This window comes from Zootoca vivipara, chromosome 14 (assembly GCF_965207765.1).
Source record: "Zootoca vivipara chromosome 14, rZooViv2.hap1.1, whole genome shotgun sequence".
Taxonomy (NCBI): domain Eukaryota; kingdom Metazoa; phylum Chordata; class Lepidosauria; order Squamata; family Lacertidae; genus Zootoca; species Zootoca vivipara.
Window position 1 is genome coordinate 12,691,456 of NC_142597.1, and position 17,728 is coordinate 12,709,183.

At 49.4% G+C, this 17,728-nt stretch overlaps 1 protein-coding gene across 2 annotated transcripts in view; it reads left to right on the forward strand.

Annotated features, from left to right (window-relative positions):
- The window catches only part of ROBO4 (roundabout guidance receptor 4), an 84,360-nt gene extending 75,270 nt beyond the window's left edge, over positions 1-9,090 (forward strand). For both annotated transcript variants that reach the window (XM_035139647.3, XM_035139646.3), the window contains exons 19-20: positions 2,148-2,417; positions 6,919-9,090. In XM_035139647.3, the coding sequence (XP_034995538.3) occupies positions 2,148-2,417; positions 6,919-7,085 (437 nt within the window). In that variant the 3' untranslated portion in view covers positions 7,086-9,090. The remainder of the gene's footprint in view (positions 1-2,147; positions 2,418-6,918) is intronic.
- The last annotated feature ends 8,638 nt before the right edge of the window (positions 9,091-17,728 follow it).

Sequence of the window (17,728 nt, forward strand, 5' to 3'; positions counted from 1 at the left end):
CCAGTCACAGATTCTGTGGATTTAGGCTTGTTGGATATTGTGTATGTAAGGTAGTGATATCATCATCATCATCATCACCATCATCATCAGTAACATTCCTTACTCCTCCATCTCCATAAGATCCCAGGACGGTGACACAACAGTACAAAAATTCAAAATTAAAAAGTTGGAAATAAACACACCCAGTGCACATTTAAAGCTCATGGCTTCCCCCAAAAGAATTCAGGGAACTGTGGTTTTCCCCTCTCACAGAGCTGCAAATTCCCAGCACCCTTAACAAACTACTGGGATTCTTTGGGAGAAGTTGTATGCTTAAACTGTGCACTGAATATGCTTTAAATGTTCAGTGCAGATCTGTCCAAAGATAGGCTGTCGAGGCTGGCATGGCGGGATGCTAGTGCTCACCTGAGCTTCCAACAGCTGAGTCCCTGCTGCTTACTGGGAGGGAGAAGGTCAGCATGGGGGCAAATGCTCTCACTAAATTAGCTCTCCCAGTGCTTTTGCACTGCACTGACTTCTCTACTGCCTTGCCTCTCCCCATTTCCTCCCCTATAAGCAGCAGTGACTCAGATGTTGGGAGGTCAGGTGAGCATTGCTGTCCACTGCTGGGAGTTTCTCCGGCTATTGAGTGTGGTAGCCGGAGCCTTGTAAGTACCGGTACATGCAGTTGCTGGGCAAAGAAGGAAAAAAATAAGTGTGTGTTTGCATGTGCATGTCTGTGCGTGAATGTTGAACGTTGGACTTGTTTTCGTTGTAAAATGCACATGCACAGCAAGTCGTGGCAATAGATTATGGGCCCCATCTGCATACAAGGCATTCAGATAATCCTATCAGCGGCCCATAGCTCAGAGTAAGCCCTTTCAGCAAGAGCCACAGTTTGTTTTCACCCCTGCAAAATTCAGCCAAAATTTGCACCAATGCATATAAATCAGCATATGCCTGTTTTATGCAGATTTGTGTACCTCTGTCTTTGTAATGCCCCTGAACAGCTTCATGTCTGAGAGGGAAAGAAAGTTCTCTCTTTCTTTACAGCAGGTATAATTTTGTAAACCTCTATCACACCCTTTGCCCCGACTCACTGCAGGCTGGAATCCTATACACATTTACATGGGAATAATTTCCAGAGGACTCAAATAGAATCAACTTCTGAGTAGATGTGCATAGGATTCCATTGCTTGTCTTTTTTTTTTTATCTTAGGAGCCACCCAAAAGCCTGTTTGTTTTATTACTCATTTGTTTATACAAATTATATACAGCTTAATCTAAAAAAGAAATCTGTAAGTCATTCTCATGGTCCAGACCCTGGATCATTTTAATTTCCCTTTTCCTGCTTAGACCTGGCTTCATCATAACACACATACCCTACAAGAAAAAAAAGGGGGGGAAGCAAACTTCTAAAGGAACATATTCAACAATCTTGCACAGGTTGCAAACCCTTGAACGCTCCCAAACCGCCTTGTCAAAGGCACAGTCAGGGGGAATAAAATGATTTATTGCCCCACCATTTCATCACATATTTGTAGGTGCAAAAGAGGGGATTGGAAATTGCATTAGGGATTCCAAGAGAATGAGGAGAGTTATTCCCAATTTTATTAATGCAAAACCCTGAAATGTGGTGTCGTTGCTTTTGCCTGTAGCATTAACACGCCTCCCCCCCACACACTTTCTGTAACACCTCTGGTGTTTTCCCTTCTCTGCACTCCCAACAAACTGCTGTGGACTTGTCTGAGCGATACTAAGGGACAGGGCAACTGAATCTGGTTGCTATCATGCCATTATTTTTGCAGTTCAACGGGATCCCCTGGAGGTGGTTCTGGACATAGGGCAGGGATAGAGCATTTGCTTTGCATGTAGGTGGTTCCAGATTCGGTCACTGACATTTCCAGGTACGACTGGGTGAGAGCCCTGCCTGACATCCTGGACAGACACTGTAAATGCTGCAATAAGCCAGAAGGTGGTGGACTCTCCTTCATTGGAGGTTTCCAACCAGAGGTTGGAGGGCCATCTGCCAGGGAATCTTTAGCAAAGGGGTTGTACTTAGTTGACCCTTGGAGGTCCCTTCCTGCTCTGAGATTGTGGTTGGTCTTTATATGAAATCACTGCTTCCCTTGAGTGGGTGGTGACCTGCCTGCTCTTCTCCCTTGCAGACATTTTGCCTTCAGCACCCCCTCTCAATGGACTCCTGCAACCGCACGCTTCCTTGGAGAGCTCAGAGGAAACTCAGCAGAAGCCTCCCGGATCGCAGCTCCTTCCTGCGTGGGAGTGGAGCACAGATTGGGTGGATGAGATGGAAGCCAAGTATCCGCAGCAGGCTGAGAACTGGAACGCCATCCCGGAGTTGGGAAAGGGAAAGGCGGCGGCAGTAGCGGCACTGGGAGAAACCCAGCCACACACTTCTGCCTTGCAGGGGATAAAGGGCAAGTGGTTTTTTTGCATGTTCTTAATACCTGCATGTGGAGCAGATGTGGGGTCCAGGGGCAAAAGAGGACTGGGCTCTCTGCACCTTTAACAGTTGCATGGAAGAATATATTTCACTAGATGCTGCTTGCATGACAAGCTGCACCTCCCAAGGTGACCCTCTCGTACACAGGTACCAAAGCAGGCTGAGGGATGTCTGTCCTCCTGCAAGGGATGTTTTCCAGAACCCATGGTAGAAATGCAGCTGGATCAAATAAATTCCAGCAACGCCTGAAGCCAAGCTGGTTCCCAACGTAATGCTCTGCTTTCCTTTGGACCACATCAGTGAGGCTGGGGGGGGCGTGTCTCATCATCTGGGCAGCCCAGGACCTCCATACTCTCTGTGCATGCTTGCTCCCCAGGGAGGTCACTTCAGTCTTGCTAATACAGCGGTTTGGCTTCATCCCCTCCATTGTCTATTGAGACAGACAGATGCCAACAACTACAATGAATTGGGGGGGGGGTGATCCCTGCACTGTGGTCTAAACCACTGAGCCTCTTGGGCTTGCCAATCAGAAGGTCAGCCCCACGACGGGATGAGCTCCCGTTGCTCGGTCCCAGCTCCTGCCAACCTAGCAGTTCGAAAGCACGTCAGTGCAAGTAGATAAATAGGTACCACTCTGGCGGGAGGGTAAACGGCATTTCCGTGTGTTGCTCTGGTTTCGCCAGAAGCGGCTTAGTCATAATGGCCACATGACCTGGAAAAGCTGTCTGCGGACAAACGTCGGCTCCCTTGGCCAGTAAAAACGAGATGAGTGCCACAACCCCAGAATCATCTGCGACTGGACTTAACTGTCAGGGGTCCTTTACCTTTACCTTTACCCTGCAAAAAGCCAGCTTATACACCAGCTGATGCGCAGGGAGATTAATCCTCCTTGGTCACTATCTTCCCCCCACCCACATAGGCCAATTTTAACAGGTGGGTGGATCAACCCACCTGTAAATCACCTGACATCGTTATGACATTGGATGAGTGACAGGTGGGCTGTCCCCCACACCTGTTGGGCCTTTGCGATGACAGGAGATAAAGATCTGGCCCACTGGGCCAAAATTGCTCCCCACCCCTCTACTAAAGCTACAGACGTCCTTTCCCCTTTTGCATCTGGCTAGCCTGGGAACAGGCCCAGCATCCAGATGTGGAATTGTTGGGCAGCTGCAGGGTCCCGGTAACCTACTCCCATCATCCCTGACCACTGGATGTGCTGGTTGGAGCTGAAGAGATTTGGAGGCTGACAACACCTGGAGGGCAAAACCTGGAGCCCCCCCCGGTCTCCATCCCTTCTTAGAGCGATCTTACATTGAGAGCATTCAGAGCACTGCTGCCACCACAGTTCATAAATTTTCTGTGTTCTGCTTGGTTGTGCCAGAGGCTTGACTCCCAACTGGGAATTGTTCATCTAAGGAGATCCCAATCCATCAAGTCAAGCTGACAGGGTGGGGAGGTGGACTTTGCCCTCTGGACCCTCAATAATGTTATTTGCACCCTAAAAGTCCTGACCTTCTGGAACTGAGCTGATGGAAGTCATGCGGCAAGAAATTCAAGCTAAATAGGGAGGGCATTGTCATCTGGTTTGCTGGGGACAATAAACAGCAAGAAAAATGAATGGTTCTCCTGATTTGCAGCAGCCTTGTCTGTACATTGCAAACAGGACATACGTAACTCTCTTGCCCGGGGTTGGCTAGCCTTTGGACACAAGAGATTCCTTTGCACTTACGAGTTGGGTAGATTAAACAGCCAGGATAGCAGGGAGCTTTTCAACCCCTGGCAGCGCTGTGACTTGGTAAATCGCCACACCTGCCAAAATGCCCTTGCCTCCTCAGCTACTCAAGATACACAGTCTGTGTTAATTGCAAGAGCTCACCCTGCCTGACCCAGATCTGAGATGTTGCTCTGCAGGCCAACATAAGAGCATCACACATGGTGATTTGGGCCATTGCAACTCCTGTACTTCAGCAAATTTGTTGCTTGTTTTGCTGAAAGTCACTTGCTTTTGAAGGAATAGGGTGACCCTCCCCCATTCAGCTGCCTATGTGGCTTCTCTCTTTTTGGGTGGGTGTGTCTTATAAACTGCCGGAGGTGCAGTGAATTGGGGCCAGCGTCTGCAGCCCACGACTGCTCCATGGTGGGGGGGGGAGGGGGCACAGAGAAGACCTATTGATTTCCAATGCTCTGACTGACTGATGGCCTCCCACACCTTTGTGCCTCAGCGAGCAAAGAAGAGAGATTCAATTAGTGATGAAAGTATCCCGTGCACCTTGCCCCCCCTGCCATATCCACTTTGGATCAGAGCCTCACACGGGAGAAAAAGATGATCACATTCTGGCACTCTGCAGCCTCACTCCCCAAGATAGGTCTGAGCAATGCCTCTTGTGGATCATAGCAAGCATCCATCAAAGGCATTCAGGGGTCGGAAGGCAGATGCAAAAGAGGGCAGGGCAGGGCTGCTCCTGCATCTTCAAGAGTTGTGTTGTAGAGGGAAGGCGGATGAGGCTCATAGCTCAGTCCTGCAGCACCTGCCTTGCATGCCGAAGGTCCCAGATTTAATCCCTGGCATCTCCAGGTAGGGCTGGGAGAGAGGCCTCCCTGAAACCAGTCAGGATAGACAACATTGAGCAAGAGAGGGCAATTGGTCTGCCTCAATCTAAGGCAGCTTCCCATATTCCTATGATAGGAATCTGCTGTACCTTTAATTAGCATGGCCTGTTGGAAACTCCTGCACCTTTAATAATCAAGCCAAATAGGGGAGTTGAGCAGATGACAAGCTACATCTGCAGAAACTCCCTCTTCTGCATAACTTTTAAAATGGCAGGAGTCCTGTCCTCATTTTTGTTTGTTTGTTTCCAGCAGACCATTGATATTCAGAGTTCACTGAGCCTCTCTTGCATCCTTGAAGGCGAACAGAGAATAGTTGGATCATCAATAGAGAGCACGTGTCATATTACAAACTAAGTCACAGCCCGTGATCTATGTACTCTGGCAAGAAGGCCGAGACCTGCAGTGATACGTAATGACAGTGCAGGTGCTATATTGTTCCGCCTTTGTTCTTGGCAGTCTATACCACCGCAGGAGATCAGCCACTCATCAGAGGCAGCTGCCAATTAAGGCCAGGTTGGACCCCCTCTTTTTTGGGGGGTGAAAGGCTAAAATGTTGAGCATGTTTTAGGGGAGCCAAAGTTGTTGAGCTTCTTTGGGGGGGGCAGTGATCTACCACAGACGTCCAGTGATCTACCGGTAGATCACGATCTACCTGTTGGACGTGCCTGATGTAGATGGTCCCAGTTCAATCTCTGGCATCTCCAGTTAGGCAGAGGCGGAGCTAGCTGCTCTGGCACCCGGAATGACGCACATGCTGTGCACCCGGGGGTGGGGCTAGCCGCCCGCAGTGACTGGCAAGCGCCCCAGGGGGGTGCCACCCTCAGCAAGTGGTGAGCACCCCGGAGGCAGCATGGCAATGTCACCCCCCTCAGGGATGACACCTGGGGCAGACCGCCCCCACCGCACCCCTCCTTCCTCTGCCACTGCAGTTAGGACTGGGACAGATCCCCCTCTGGAGTGCCCTGCCAGTCAACGTAGACCAGGCATCCCCAAACATAGGCCCTCCAGATGTTTTGGACTACAATTCCCATCTTCCCCAACCACTGGTCCTGTTAGCTAGGGATCATGGGAGTTGTAGGCCAAAACATCTGGAGGGCCGCAGTTTGGGGATGCCTGATGTAGACAATATGGTGCTAGGTGAACCAATTCTGCCTGTCAGTTTCCTAAGCTAATAGGCTCTTACTGAGATTATTCAGAAATTTGTTGGGGTTCACAGAAGACAGAGGAGGAATGAAACAGAGACTTCTCAGTAGAAGTTGTTTGAATAAAGAGCTATTTCCGTGGAGTTAGCCCTTGAGTTGTCAACTTTTTCTGTTTTGCTGCTCCTGCTCCTATGCTTTTAACAACTCACAGGCCATACTGCAGTTTAGATATGTTTTTTTATCTGACACGGAGAAAAAAACTTCATAAGTTGTTGTTAAATGCAAAGATGCAAGCCCCCCCCCCCAAATGGGCAGTTCTAACCTTGCTTATACCAGTCAAAAGGCAGCAAGCTCTTTATCTGGACAATGTCTGTTTGTTCCATTGTTTGGATATATATATATTTGCTTCTTTTCAGGGATGTGGGGGGAAAGAGATGGTTCGCCTAGGCTATGCTGAGCAAAAGCCCTGCCGTAGGAAAAGTGCCTTTGTTTGCGCCAGAGGGAGGCCTGCCGGGCACACGCTTTTGACCGGCTCCAGTATGTGCACACAGGATTTTTCCCTTGGTTGTCAAAGCAACGGCTTCTGACTTTGCCCAAATCTTCTGTGCCCCTGCCCTGGTGTGTCAGTATTGCCTGGAACAATATCCTTTTTTGTGCTTGGGCTGCAACCCCTCCTGCCTCTTCCCCAAAGGACAGTAATAGCAACAGACTGTTTCTTTTCAGGTGCCTGCATGTCTGACTCAAGCAGCTATCCAGACAGAGAAGCTGGGGCCATCAAGGCTCCTCTGACAGCCACCCAGGACTCTGGGTCAGGATCCTTTGCCATTCCCAAGAGAGGAGAGGAACCGGTTGTGGAAAAGCTCACCATGCCAAACAAAGGGGGTCGCTGAGACACCCAGAGAGCACATCTGAGTGTGGGGACAAAGGTGCATGAAACAGATCAAGGCAGGCCCCTCCTTCACTTCTTTGGAAAAGGGTCTGCCAGGATCAGAGAGGGATGGGGAAGACGTTCAATTCAGTTTGCATTGAGAGGCGGATCAATCAAATTCACACTTTTCAAAATGATACACAGACCATAACCCAGACATCCTTTGAAAATCTGCCCTTGTCCAGATTTTGCAATGCACTTCTCCAATCGATGTTTACAAAATATGGCCAGATTATGGGAGGGGGTGCATAAAAAGGAATACATTAACGAAAATAGCATACACCCCAAAAGAATTATATTAGGGGAAATTACCTGCAAAAAAATAATATGTACGTTAGTTAAAACTGCCATTTCAAAAAGTACTTATTAGGAGAAATTCACATGCTGGTGAATTTTCATGAGGATTTGCAAATCGCTGGAGAAATGTGGAGAACAGAATTTAAGACCGGAAGAAATGAGGAACCGAGGGAACCAAAATTGACAGCTCCTTCATTCCCTAGCTCCAATCAACATCTCTTCTTGGCCAGTAGATTTCACCAATCTTGGCTTTTGTCAACAAGTCCAAGCTTATATCTATTTGTAAGCTCTCCTGGGAAGGAGGATTTCCATGGAAGTTCCTTGAGAGTCCTTGAGCCAGTTCTGCCTGCATGCTGTCCACCTTTGCAAAATTTCAGAAAGTCTCTTCTCATTCCAGCATCTCACAGGGGGAGACAAACCCCTGTCTGAAACCCTGGACTGATGACAGCACTGAGTTTGAGGGATCAATGGCCTGATTCTGTGTAACCTCCTCTTCCCACCTCCGCCATGGCATTGTTTGTAATACTGTATATGTGGAAGAAGGAACCTGCCCATATCGTGTTCGCAATTTTTTAGCTTTGAGACTAGTTTGGACTATTGAGCATCATGCAGCCCTGTGCAAATTTAAGTGGGAGTAAGCCTCATGGAAAACAGCGAGACTTCCTTCTGAGTAAAGTGGTGCAATTGCATAATTTTAGACTGTGTTCTTAACACCCCTCCCCTCTTTAGACAGCAATATATATTACTTAACTTAAAAATGTGGTAAGCCAGCATGTAGGATTGATGCACTTAGGAGCATAGCTGCCAAGTTATCCCTTATTTAAAGGGATTTTCCCTTATGCTGAATAGGCTTCCTCGCGAGAAAAGGGAAAACTTGGCAGCTATGCTTAGGAGCCTTCCTGCTCCTGCAGCTGAATGGATCCCTGGACATCTGCCCCCAAAGTCCTACCCGGATGGCACCACTGAGCTGAATGTATTTAGCTTTGCAACAGGAAAACCTTCACCTGCTGATTCTTGCATATTAAATGGACTATAAAGGGAGAAGAGCAAAGCCAGACCAGTGTTTTCTTCTTCTCCTTCTTCTCCTGGCCATATTGGCAACTCTTCAGAAGTCTGATCACCGCAGGAGCCTCTGAGGTGGAGATCAGTGTCAGGATAATGAAGAAAAACCCTCTGGGCCTTTTCATCATTGGCTTCTCTCCCAGGATCCATCAGCCTCTGCCACCATCTGGGTTGCTGACTTGCAAGGACATTTCTACTGGGGAGGGGGGCACTTTTTCTAATCTCCTACTTAACTATTGATCGCCAATGCTGTGGATTTTTAAAGTTTGGACTGAGGTCCCCAACACCATCGTCCCCATGCAGCCTGTGGTGGTTTCTTAGAGAGAGAGAGAGAGAGAGAGAGAGAGAGAGAGAGAGAGAGAGAGAGAGAGAGAGAGAATCTTCAAAGTGGAGAAAATAGCAACTTGGTAATCATTTTCAACTTGGGCAGCCCTTTGTTGCTTTCTCTGTTTTTACCTTCTCGCAGGAGAACTTTTTACGTCGCTGCAAACATTTTCTTCCTTTTGAATGTCTACTAATTGTGCCTGATGTGGCGCAGCTACTAACTTTTTCATGTGTGTGTGTGGCCTTACTGTGTAAATAAATTGAAACGTTTCCAAAAGGTGCAATCCATTTCGAAGCGTCACGGTGTTTCAAAGAGGCCATAGTATTGGCCAGTTATTTCCTTCTGTACATCCTTTACCTAAGAGGTATTTACAACTGACCAGGTTGGGGGTGAGGGAAAGGTGGGGAGAAGCTGGTTCAGGGCAAGTCATCCTCAGAGGATATGGGTGTCCATTTCCCAGACCATCCAACTGATAGAATTTGGCAAGGAGTGTACCTTAAGACATGGTATCTGCTCAAAGAGACCCAAAAGCTACATACAGGGGCTGGAAGCCCCAGGTACAGAGGCCAAATGCAGCTTTCTGTCTGGTCCTTAAGACTTCTCCCCAGGCCACACTTCTCCTCAGTCCTACTTTGCCAGACTAGAAAGTGTCCTTCAACTCTGCCTCTTGCATGCATGCGTGTGTGTGTGTGTGTGTGTGTGTGTGTGTTTGTGTGTGTGACCAAATATATCACCTAGTATGTCACTAAATGGATATGCACTTATTTTATTTTATTTTTTACCACCCTTCATCATAAGATCTCAGGCGGTTCACAGAATAAAATACAGGATAAAAACATGAAAATAAATAAAAACAAATCAGCAAAACAACAACCCTCGCTTCCCACAAACACATTTATTTAAAAGGCTGTATAATATTAGTCAGTCAAAGGCCTGGTGGAAGAGGAACATTCAAAAGCTGATTCGGAAACTTCGGCTAGTGCAGAATTCAGCAGCCTGGTTGCTCACTGGGGCAGGGTGAGTTGAACATATTTAAATAATCCTGGTGCAACTGCACTGGCTCCCAATTAGATTCTGGGCCCAATTGAAGGTGCTGGTTTTGACCTATAAAGCCTTAATTGGCTCAGGACCGCAATACCTCAAGGACTGCCTCTTCCCATATGAACCTACCAGAACCCTGAGATCATCTTCTGAGGCCCTCCTTCGTGTGCCTCCTCCTTGAGAGCTTCAGGGGGCGGCAACATGAGAATGGGCCTTCTCTGCAGTGGCTCCCCCTCTGTGGAATGCTCTTCCCCAGGGAAGTTCGATTGGTGCCTTCATTATACACCTGCAGGCGCCAGGCAAAAACATTTCTTTTTAACCAGGCTTTGGTTGTTTTGATTGACATCCTATGTAAAAATGTGTGGTTGGTTTTTTTGGGGGGGGGGTTGGGTTGATGTTTTTTATTTTTTATTTTGTTGTTTTATATTTTGATTTTCTTCTGTGAACTGCCCTGAGACCTCTGGGTATAGGGCAGTATAATAATAATAATAATAATAATAATAATAATAATAATAATAATAAGCTAAAAGGTAAAGGACCCCTGGACAGTTAAGTCCAGTCAAAGGCGACTATGGGGTTGCAGCGATCATCTCACTTTCAGGCCAAGGGAGCCAGCGTTTGTTCACAGACAGCTTTCAGGGTCATGCGGCCAGCATGACTAAACCGCTTCTGGCGCAATGGAACACTGTGACAGAAAGCAGAGCACACAGAAACGCCATTTACCTTCCTGCTGCAGCAGTACCTATTTATCTTCTCAGGCCCATCTTAACCACATTGAGCGCCATGGCGCAAAGGCCCCTCCGCCGCTGCCCCCCCCACTCACCATGGATGCAGAGGAGGGACATGGCATGGGCGGGCCAAGCACTGAGGGTGGGCCAGGCTAAGGGGTGCCGGAGTGGGTGGGCCAGGCTGCCTGGTTGTCCTCCGGGGCGCTGGCACTGCCTCCTCCTACGCAGAGGCCTCTGCTGGGGGGGGGGGGACAGTGCTGTGCAGTGCCCGGCCTCTTGTCCTCCTCATGCCCCCGACCCGACCCGCCAGGCTGAGGCTGGGACTCGAACCCACAGCGGGAGGGAGGCAAGGAGCAGGGCGAGCAGGAGGACGGCTGGGCTGTCTGGCGGGCACAGTGCGGCTGCCGCAGGTGCAGCGCAGCACCCCGTGGTGGCTTGGCGCCCTGGCGCATTGCGCCACCCCAGCCTTGCCTTAGGGCCAACCCTGTATCTTCTCGCACTGGCATGCTTTCAAACTGCTGGGTTGGCAGAAGCTAACAACAACAACCAGCACTTTGAATTGGTCCCGGAAACTAATTGGCAGTCAGTGCAGCCGGGCCAGGATCAGTGCAATACGTTCAAACTGGATTGGTGTAATAGGTGTCATACAGATACATTTATGCATATCAGTAAAGATTCTAAACTGTTGGGAGGGAACCCTCCTTTTGTATTAAGCAGCATTAATAAAACCTCTCCGAGTGGGAGGGGGATGACAACTCTCCCTTATCCTGCTTATATAGGAAATAAGAACATAGGGACATAAGAGGGGCCTTCTGGAGTAGTCCGGTAGTCACAGTGGCCACCCAGAAACCATGAAGCAGGACCTGAGCTTTGGAGCACTCTCCCCTCCTACCGAGATTTTCTCCTTTCACCTTGCCTCCAAATATATCTCGCTGGGGATCAGAACGGGGCTATTGCACGCAGGTCCTCTGGCTGGCCGTGGTGGGAGCACAGGATGTTGGGTTAGAGAGGCCCAGCAGAGCACTTAGGTTCTTACATGTCATCATTTGAAAATACCGACCAGGTGGGTTCATAGGTTCCACCGGAACAGTTGCCCCGGCACCTTGCCACAAGCCTTGGCGCTCGCTGAGCTCAACGCAGAAACCGAGAGGCGGTTGGGCTTTCGGTATTTTTGTATTCCGGTCAGACCCACAGGCTTCAGTGAGCCAAGAAAGGGTCAGGGAGTTAAGTGCTTGTGCTCAGTTTGAGAAGAGGGATGGATAATTTTATGGCCGCAATGATAATTTTATGAGCAGAGCTTTTGCTTCTTAAGACGGGCTAATTGGATTTGGTGTTTTTGGGACATTGGCCGAGCGGCAGGAGAGCTGGGCATGAAGTTCTGCCTCTGTGAGCAGCCTGGCCTAATTACTCAACCACATCAATTACCATTAGGGAGGAACAAGGCACCATTTGCTTGGCTCATCATTGGTCCCCTTCTGCAGCATCTTCTTGGCTTATTGATGGCTGAGGGTTTCTCCTGCTTGCTTCTCTTGCAGAAAATGATATTGCTAAACCCTGAGCTGCCCACGTTGAGCCTGGATCTCGGAGAGCGTTGAGGCAAAGAGACTGAGCAGGGAACGAGAATGTCCCTGGAGCAATTCTGACCTCTGCCACAGACTCAGAAGGGGGCATCTAGCAAATATGCTTTTGCTCAGCCTCAGCCTCCTCACCTGTCATATTGGGATAACAGTACTGGCCTGCATTACAGGGTTGTTGCAATGATTACTGAGATCAAGGATGTCGAAAGTGGCATAAATGCATGCCCTCCAACATTTCTCTGGTGTAAATTGGGATGCCCTATTCAACAACAACAACAACAACAACAACAACAACAACAACAACAACAACAACAACAACGGCTTTATTATTTATACCCCACCCATCTGACTGGGTTGCCCCAGCCACTCTGGGCGGTTTTCAATGTATATAACAACATAATAAAACATTAAACATTAAAAAATGTCCCTATACAGGGCTGAATTCATATGTCTTCTAAAGGTTGTATTGTTACTTATCTCCTTGGCTCTGGGGTCCCGTAACTCCATGCCTAAGGATAAGCGGGACATTCTGGAATCAAATCAGAAACTGGGGTGGCTTCTGTAAATATGGGACTGTCCCTGGAAATTAGGGACACTTGGAAGGTCTGTAAATGCTAAGTATTAAATGGTGCATAGAGCCTAGTTAAGGCCGCCATTGCCAGAAGTTATTCCAGGTATGATGGAACCTCAATGAGCTTCCTCCTACCTGACTGCCGCCCTAAGGTTTGCAGGGGAACAAACTTACAGTGGAATGAGCAGCGGCCTCCTGTTCCCCCTCAATGTTCTGTAGCATTGGCAAGGTCACTGTCAGGGTAAGGCATGGCTGGGCACTTGCTAAGGCCCACCCCTTTGCAGGCTGTAGACCAATGGATTAGCATACCCAAATTTTATGCAAATCTGTGTGCTCTTTGCTTTCTTTCTTTTTCTTTCTTTTTTCTTTTTAGTGCTGTGCCAATGGCCCCCTACATGCATTTACTGACAAGGGCAGTGGAGACAAGATGCAGCTTTCCTCCTCTCGAGATTTAATTTCCAGAGACCCTGAAGAGGCATCTGAATCCACAGACAAATGACAAAGTTGCTCAAGAGGAGATTCAGTGACACAAACTTTAGGAAGGCGTTCCCAGAACCAGGGCCATAGTTCAGCCACAGCACAACCATGCTGCATGCAGAAGGTCCCAGATACATTCCCCAGCATCTCCATGCAAGGCTGGGATCCCTAGCTAGCAGGACCAGTGGTCAGGGATGATGGAAACTGTAGTCTCAAAACATCTGGAGGCCCAAGGTTGAGGACCACTGCTCTAGGGCACCTAGGGCAGTGTGCCCAGGGGCGGGGTGAGCCGCCCATAGGGGTGGGCAGAGGCGGAGCTAGCAGCACCGGCATGCGTCCTAGGCATAGGTGCCAACTCCCAGATTGAAAAATCCGGGATCGGTGCGGCGCTGTGGTCATTTTGGAACTGGGCAGAGCAGCACCAGAAGTCACTTCTACGCATGCTGTGCCCATTTCCAAAATGGCCGCAGTGCCAGAAATCGCTTCTGCGCATGTCCATAGACTCCAGAAATGCGCAGAAGAAGCCCCCCCGGGCCGGTAAGAATCCGGGGGATTTACGGGGTTTTTAAAAATCCGGGCTGCCAGCGGGAAACGGCTGGAAAAACGGGGGTTTCCTGGGGAATACGGGAGACTTGGCAGCTATGGTCCCAGGGGGTGCGCTGGCGACGGGGAGCGTCCCAGGGGGGCACCGCCCATGGCGATGTCATCCCCCCTCAGGGATGACACACAGGGCAAACCGCCTCCCACCTTGCTCCGCCTCTGGGAGGAGAAGGAATGTGTTGGTGTTGGTGGTGAAGTCCCATTGTGCAGCTGGAAGTCCTTCTTTTGGCAGAGCATGCTAGGTGAATCTTGCTCATGGCTCCCCTCTCCAAGAATCCCAGGAACTGTAGTTTACCCCTCACAATTTACAGCTCTCTTAACAAGCTACAGTTCCCTGGATACTTGGAGGGGAAGCCATGGGTGGCTGTCTGTGCCCCACATTGCCAGAGACTTCTGGCATAAGAGGAGTAGACACTCTACTGATGCAAGAGGAAGAAGGGCTATTAGCAGCCACTGACTTCCTGGTACCATTGTGATGTGGAGTCGCACAAGGCGAAACTCGCAGTGGCCTCTTGCCTTCCTTTTGCCAGGCATCCAGATGATCTTGGCAGCATTGAGGGGGCCCATCTGGTTTAATCAGGGAACTCCAGAGGGGTTTCCTGTTGGAGAGGGGTTAAATAAACACAGGCATTTGCTTAGCAGAGAGCTTGGAAACCCAAACCTTTTGTGTTCATTAAGTGTGGCCAAGCCAACCCCCCTCCCCAAGCCTCCCCAGTTTCCTTCTATATATATTACGTAAACATCCCTTCCATCCCAGAACAGAAGCTTAATGCATCGCCGATGATGAGTTTAGCATCTGCAGGCAGGAAGATCTGTGAGCTCAGGAGATTCGTCTGTAGCATTTGGGACAGCTGCCATCCCAGGATGAAGTCAGCCACCAATTTTGTTGACTCTGCAATCGGCCACGAGGGATCAGAAGCTAGGGTCAGGCTGCGGGGCCCCTTGGGGTACCTTACGACTCTACAAGTCTATGATCTGTGTGAAGCAGCAGCCCAGGTAGAAGGAAGGGGGGGATGCCTCCAATGCACAGCTCACCTGGCCTCACCCCTACCATCTACAGATGCTCATGGTTACAGTAGATGAGGCAGAAAAACCTAATTACACGGCAGTTTACATGCTTATTATATTATATTATTTACTACAGTTCTTCCAAGGAACTCAAGGTGGGGTACGTTTTTCTCCTCCCCATTTTCTCCTCACAGTTTACGCTAAGAGTGAGTGACTGGCCTGAGGGCCACCAAGTGAGCTTCATGGCTCATTTGGGATTTGAACCCTGGTCAGGACAAAAGCCACAAAAAATGAATCAGAGCGGCATTTGCTACCATTCTGGGTGTGTTTGTGTGTTTAGTTCATTGAATGTTACATAATTACCTTATCTTCTGCATTGTTTTTAACATCTCCCTTCCATTGAAATTAATTGCATAATCAATTACATGTGTTTTGGCCATCGCAAGTTGAAGAGTTGTACATTTTAGCAGAAACCGAACTGTAGTGGAACAGAAACAGTGTGGCTTGGAATGAACCCCCGATGGGACAGAAATCTCTGCCTCCTTACAGCTCTAGCCCCAGACCAGGCTCCACCTTATACAGTGACACCAGAGATCTCATGCTCGAGGACAGCAGAAACTTGGAGCTGCCCCCAATGGTCAGGAATGAGCATCTCCCTCACTCTGTTAAGAGCCCTTCTCTCCATCACCCTCCCCAGCTTCCTCTCTCCACTCTGCTGTGCATGGCTTACTTGACCTGTATTAAAGCGCTGCTTTGACCTGGATGGTGCCTGACCTACAAATGCATACACACACACACACACACAGTGCAATGTTGTTGCACTGCTTATTAAAGCAGACTTTGGTGCAAGGAAAATAATTGAAGCCATAAATCCTTCTGCTTTCCAAACACCTCTGCCCCTCTTTGCAGTAAGCTTGGGGGGAAATCCTCTGCTTGCAGGGATGAAGGCTGGGATTATGGAGCTCGGGGCTGCAAAGCTTCTCGTCCAGCTTTTAGACGGTTTCTCTCGATACCTAAGACCAGGGTTAGCAATACATGCCATTACAGAATCACATTACTGTAGCCCCAGGGGGGATTTCTGCATCCATTCCAAGCCTCCCAGCTCCTTGGGCTATTCCTTGGCACTCATGATGGTATTCTTGGAGGGGTAGTATAAGCACACTGCCTCAAAGAGCACACAGGAGCTGCTTTCATTTATACAGACCTTTGGGCCACCTGGCTTAGCATGCTGACTGGCAGTGCCTTTCCAGGATTTGAGGCAGGGCAAAAGGAGAGGTCCCCAGCACGCCTGCCAAGGTTCATGGTCTGGAGAGAATCTTGGGGACCCAAGAGCTTCATCTGGCCCCCAGACCAGCTTCAGAGAAATGTTGCAACACCCTGATCTGGAAGCATGGAAGATGAACCTGGGGAATGAGTGTTCAGGGACCCAACAGGCTTGGGGGAAATAGGAACATTGGGAGCTGCTGTCCATTGAGTCACACCATTGCTCTATCTAGGTCAGTATTGCCTACACTGAGTAGAAGCAGCTCTCCAGGGTTTCAGACAGCAGACATTGCCAACCCTACCTGGACATGCCAGGGACTTAACCAGCCAGATGCTCTGCCACCAAGACATGACCCTTCTCCTCTTCCCATGGGTGAGAAGAGGGATGGGGCAAGTTCCACTTTCCCTGGAGGGGTGCTTTCTCTCTTTCTCTCCCCTTTCCCCAATAGAAACAAGCTGGGGGGGGGGCTGGTGTCCTTTCCAAACAAGCCAAGTCTCCGCTGCCAGCCAACCATCCATCTCCCTCTGCCAAAAGCAGCCATGTCATTTCCTAAGCAGAATTTCTCTTTGATTTACTGACCACAAGCCCATTTATCACTGGCTGCAGTGGAGAAGGGAGGGGTGGGGGGACTGCACTCCCAGCGGGAGGATAAATTGCAAAAGTGTTACTTCCCTGAACAAATCAACCCTGGGCTTTTTCCACAGCCCAGTTCCCTGGCACCAGCCTCTCAAGGTGCCTTTCAGTTGCAGAAAGCTCCAACAAAAAAACATTCTCTCTTTACCACACCACGAGCAAAAGAGGCACAATGTGTGCGTGTGTCCCTCCCTCCTTCCCACTGCAGAATCTGGCTCAGGGTCTTGTGCGGATGGGCACTCTGCCACCCAACCTTGGTCCCCGATCGAGAGCAGCCAAAAGCGCATGCCACTTCTTGCTTTTAGAAGCCCTGCAACAGATGCATTCTTCCCTAAGCCAAGGGAGTCTCTATGTTAGGGTTGCCATATTCTGGGGATGAAAAACCCAGACACCCCCCCCACACACACACCATGGGGCATCCCCCCTACTCTCCCTCACTCGCCCCCTCCCTGCCATTAACTCCTTCCTCACCTGCTTGCTCCCCTCTCTAACCTTTGTTATCTTTGGCCTCTTGCTCTTCCTGAGCGGCCCCGGGGACATCGCGCAAGGCCTGGCAGTTGCCAGGACCGGTGTGGGGCCTTGTGCAACCCCAGAAATGCTGCACAAGGCTTGGCAGCCACCAGAAGCGTTGCCAAGCCTAGTGCGACCTCCATCAGGCTGCTCCAGGCCACCCAGTCCGTACTTCCTGCCTGTTTAGGGGCACAGTGCCTTCTGAGCATGCGTGTGCCCCACAAAAAAATTTAAAAAACCAAAACACAAGAATAAAAAGCCCCCAAACCTGGACCTTTAATCCAAAAGGCAAAAATCCACTCGGATAGGGGTGCTGGCCCCCCAAAACAGGAGATGTCCAGGAAATCCTGGACATATGATAACTCTATCTTGTTGTTGTTGTTTAGTCGTTTAGTCGTGTCCGACTCTTCGTGACCCCATGGATCATAGCACGCCAGGCACTCCTGTCTTCCACTGCCTCCCGCAGTTTGGTCAAACTCATGTTCGTAGCTTCGAGAACACTGTCGAGAACT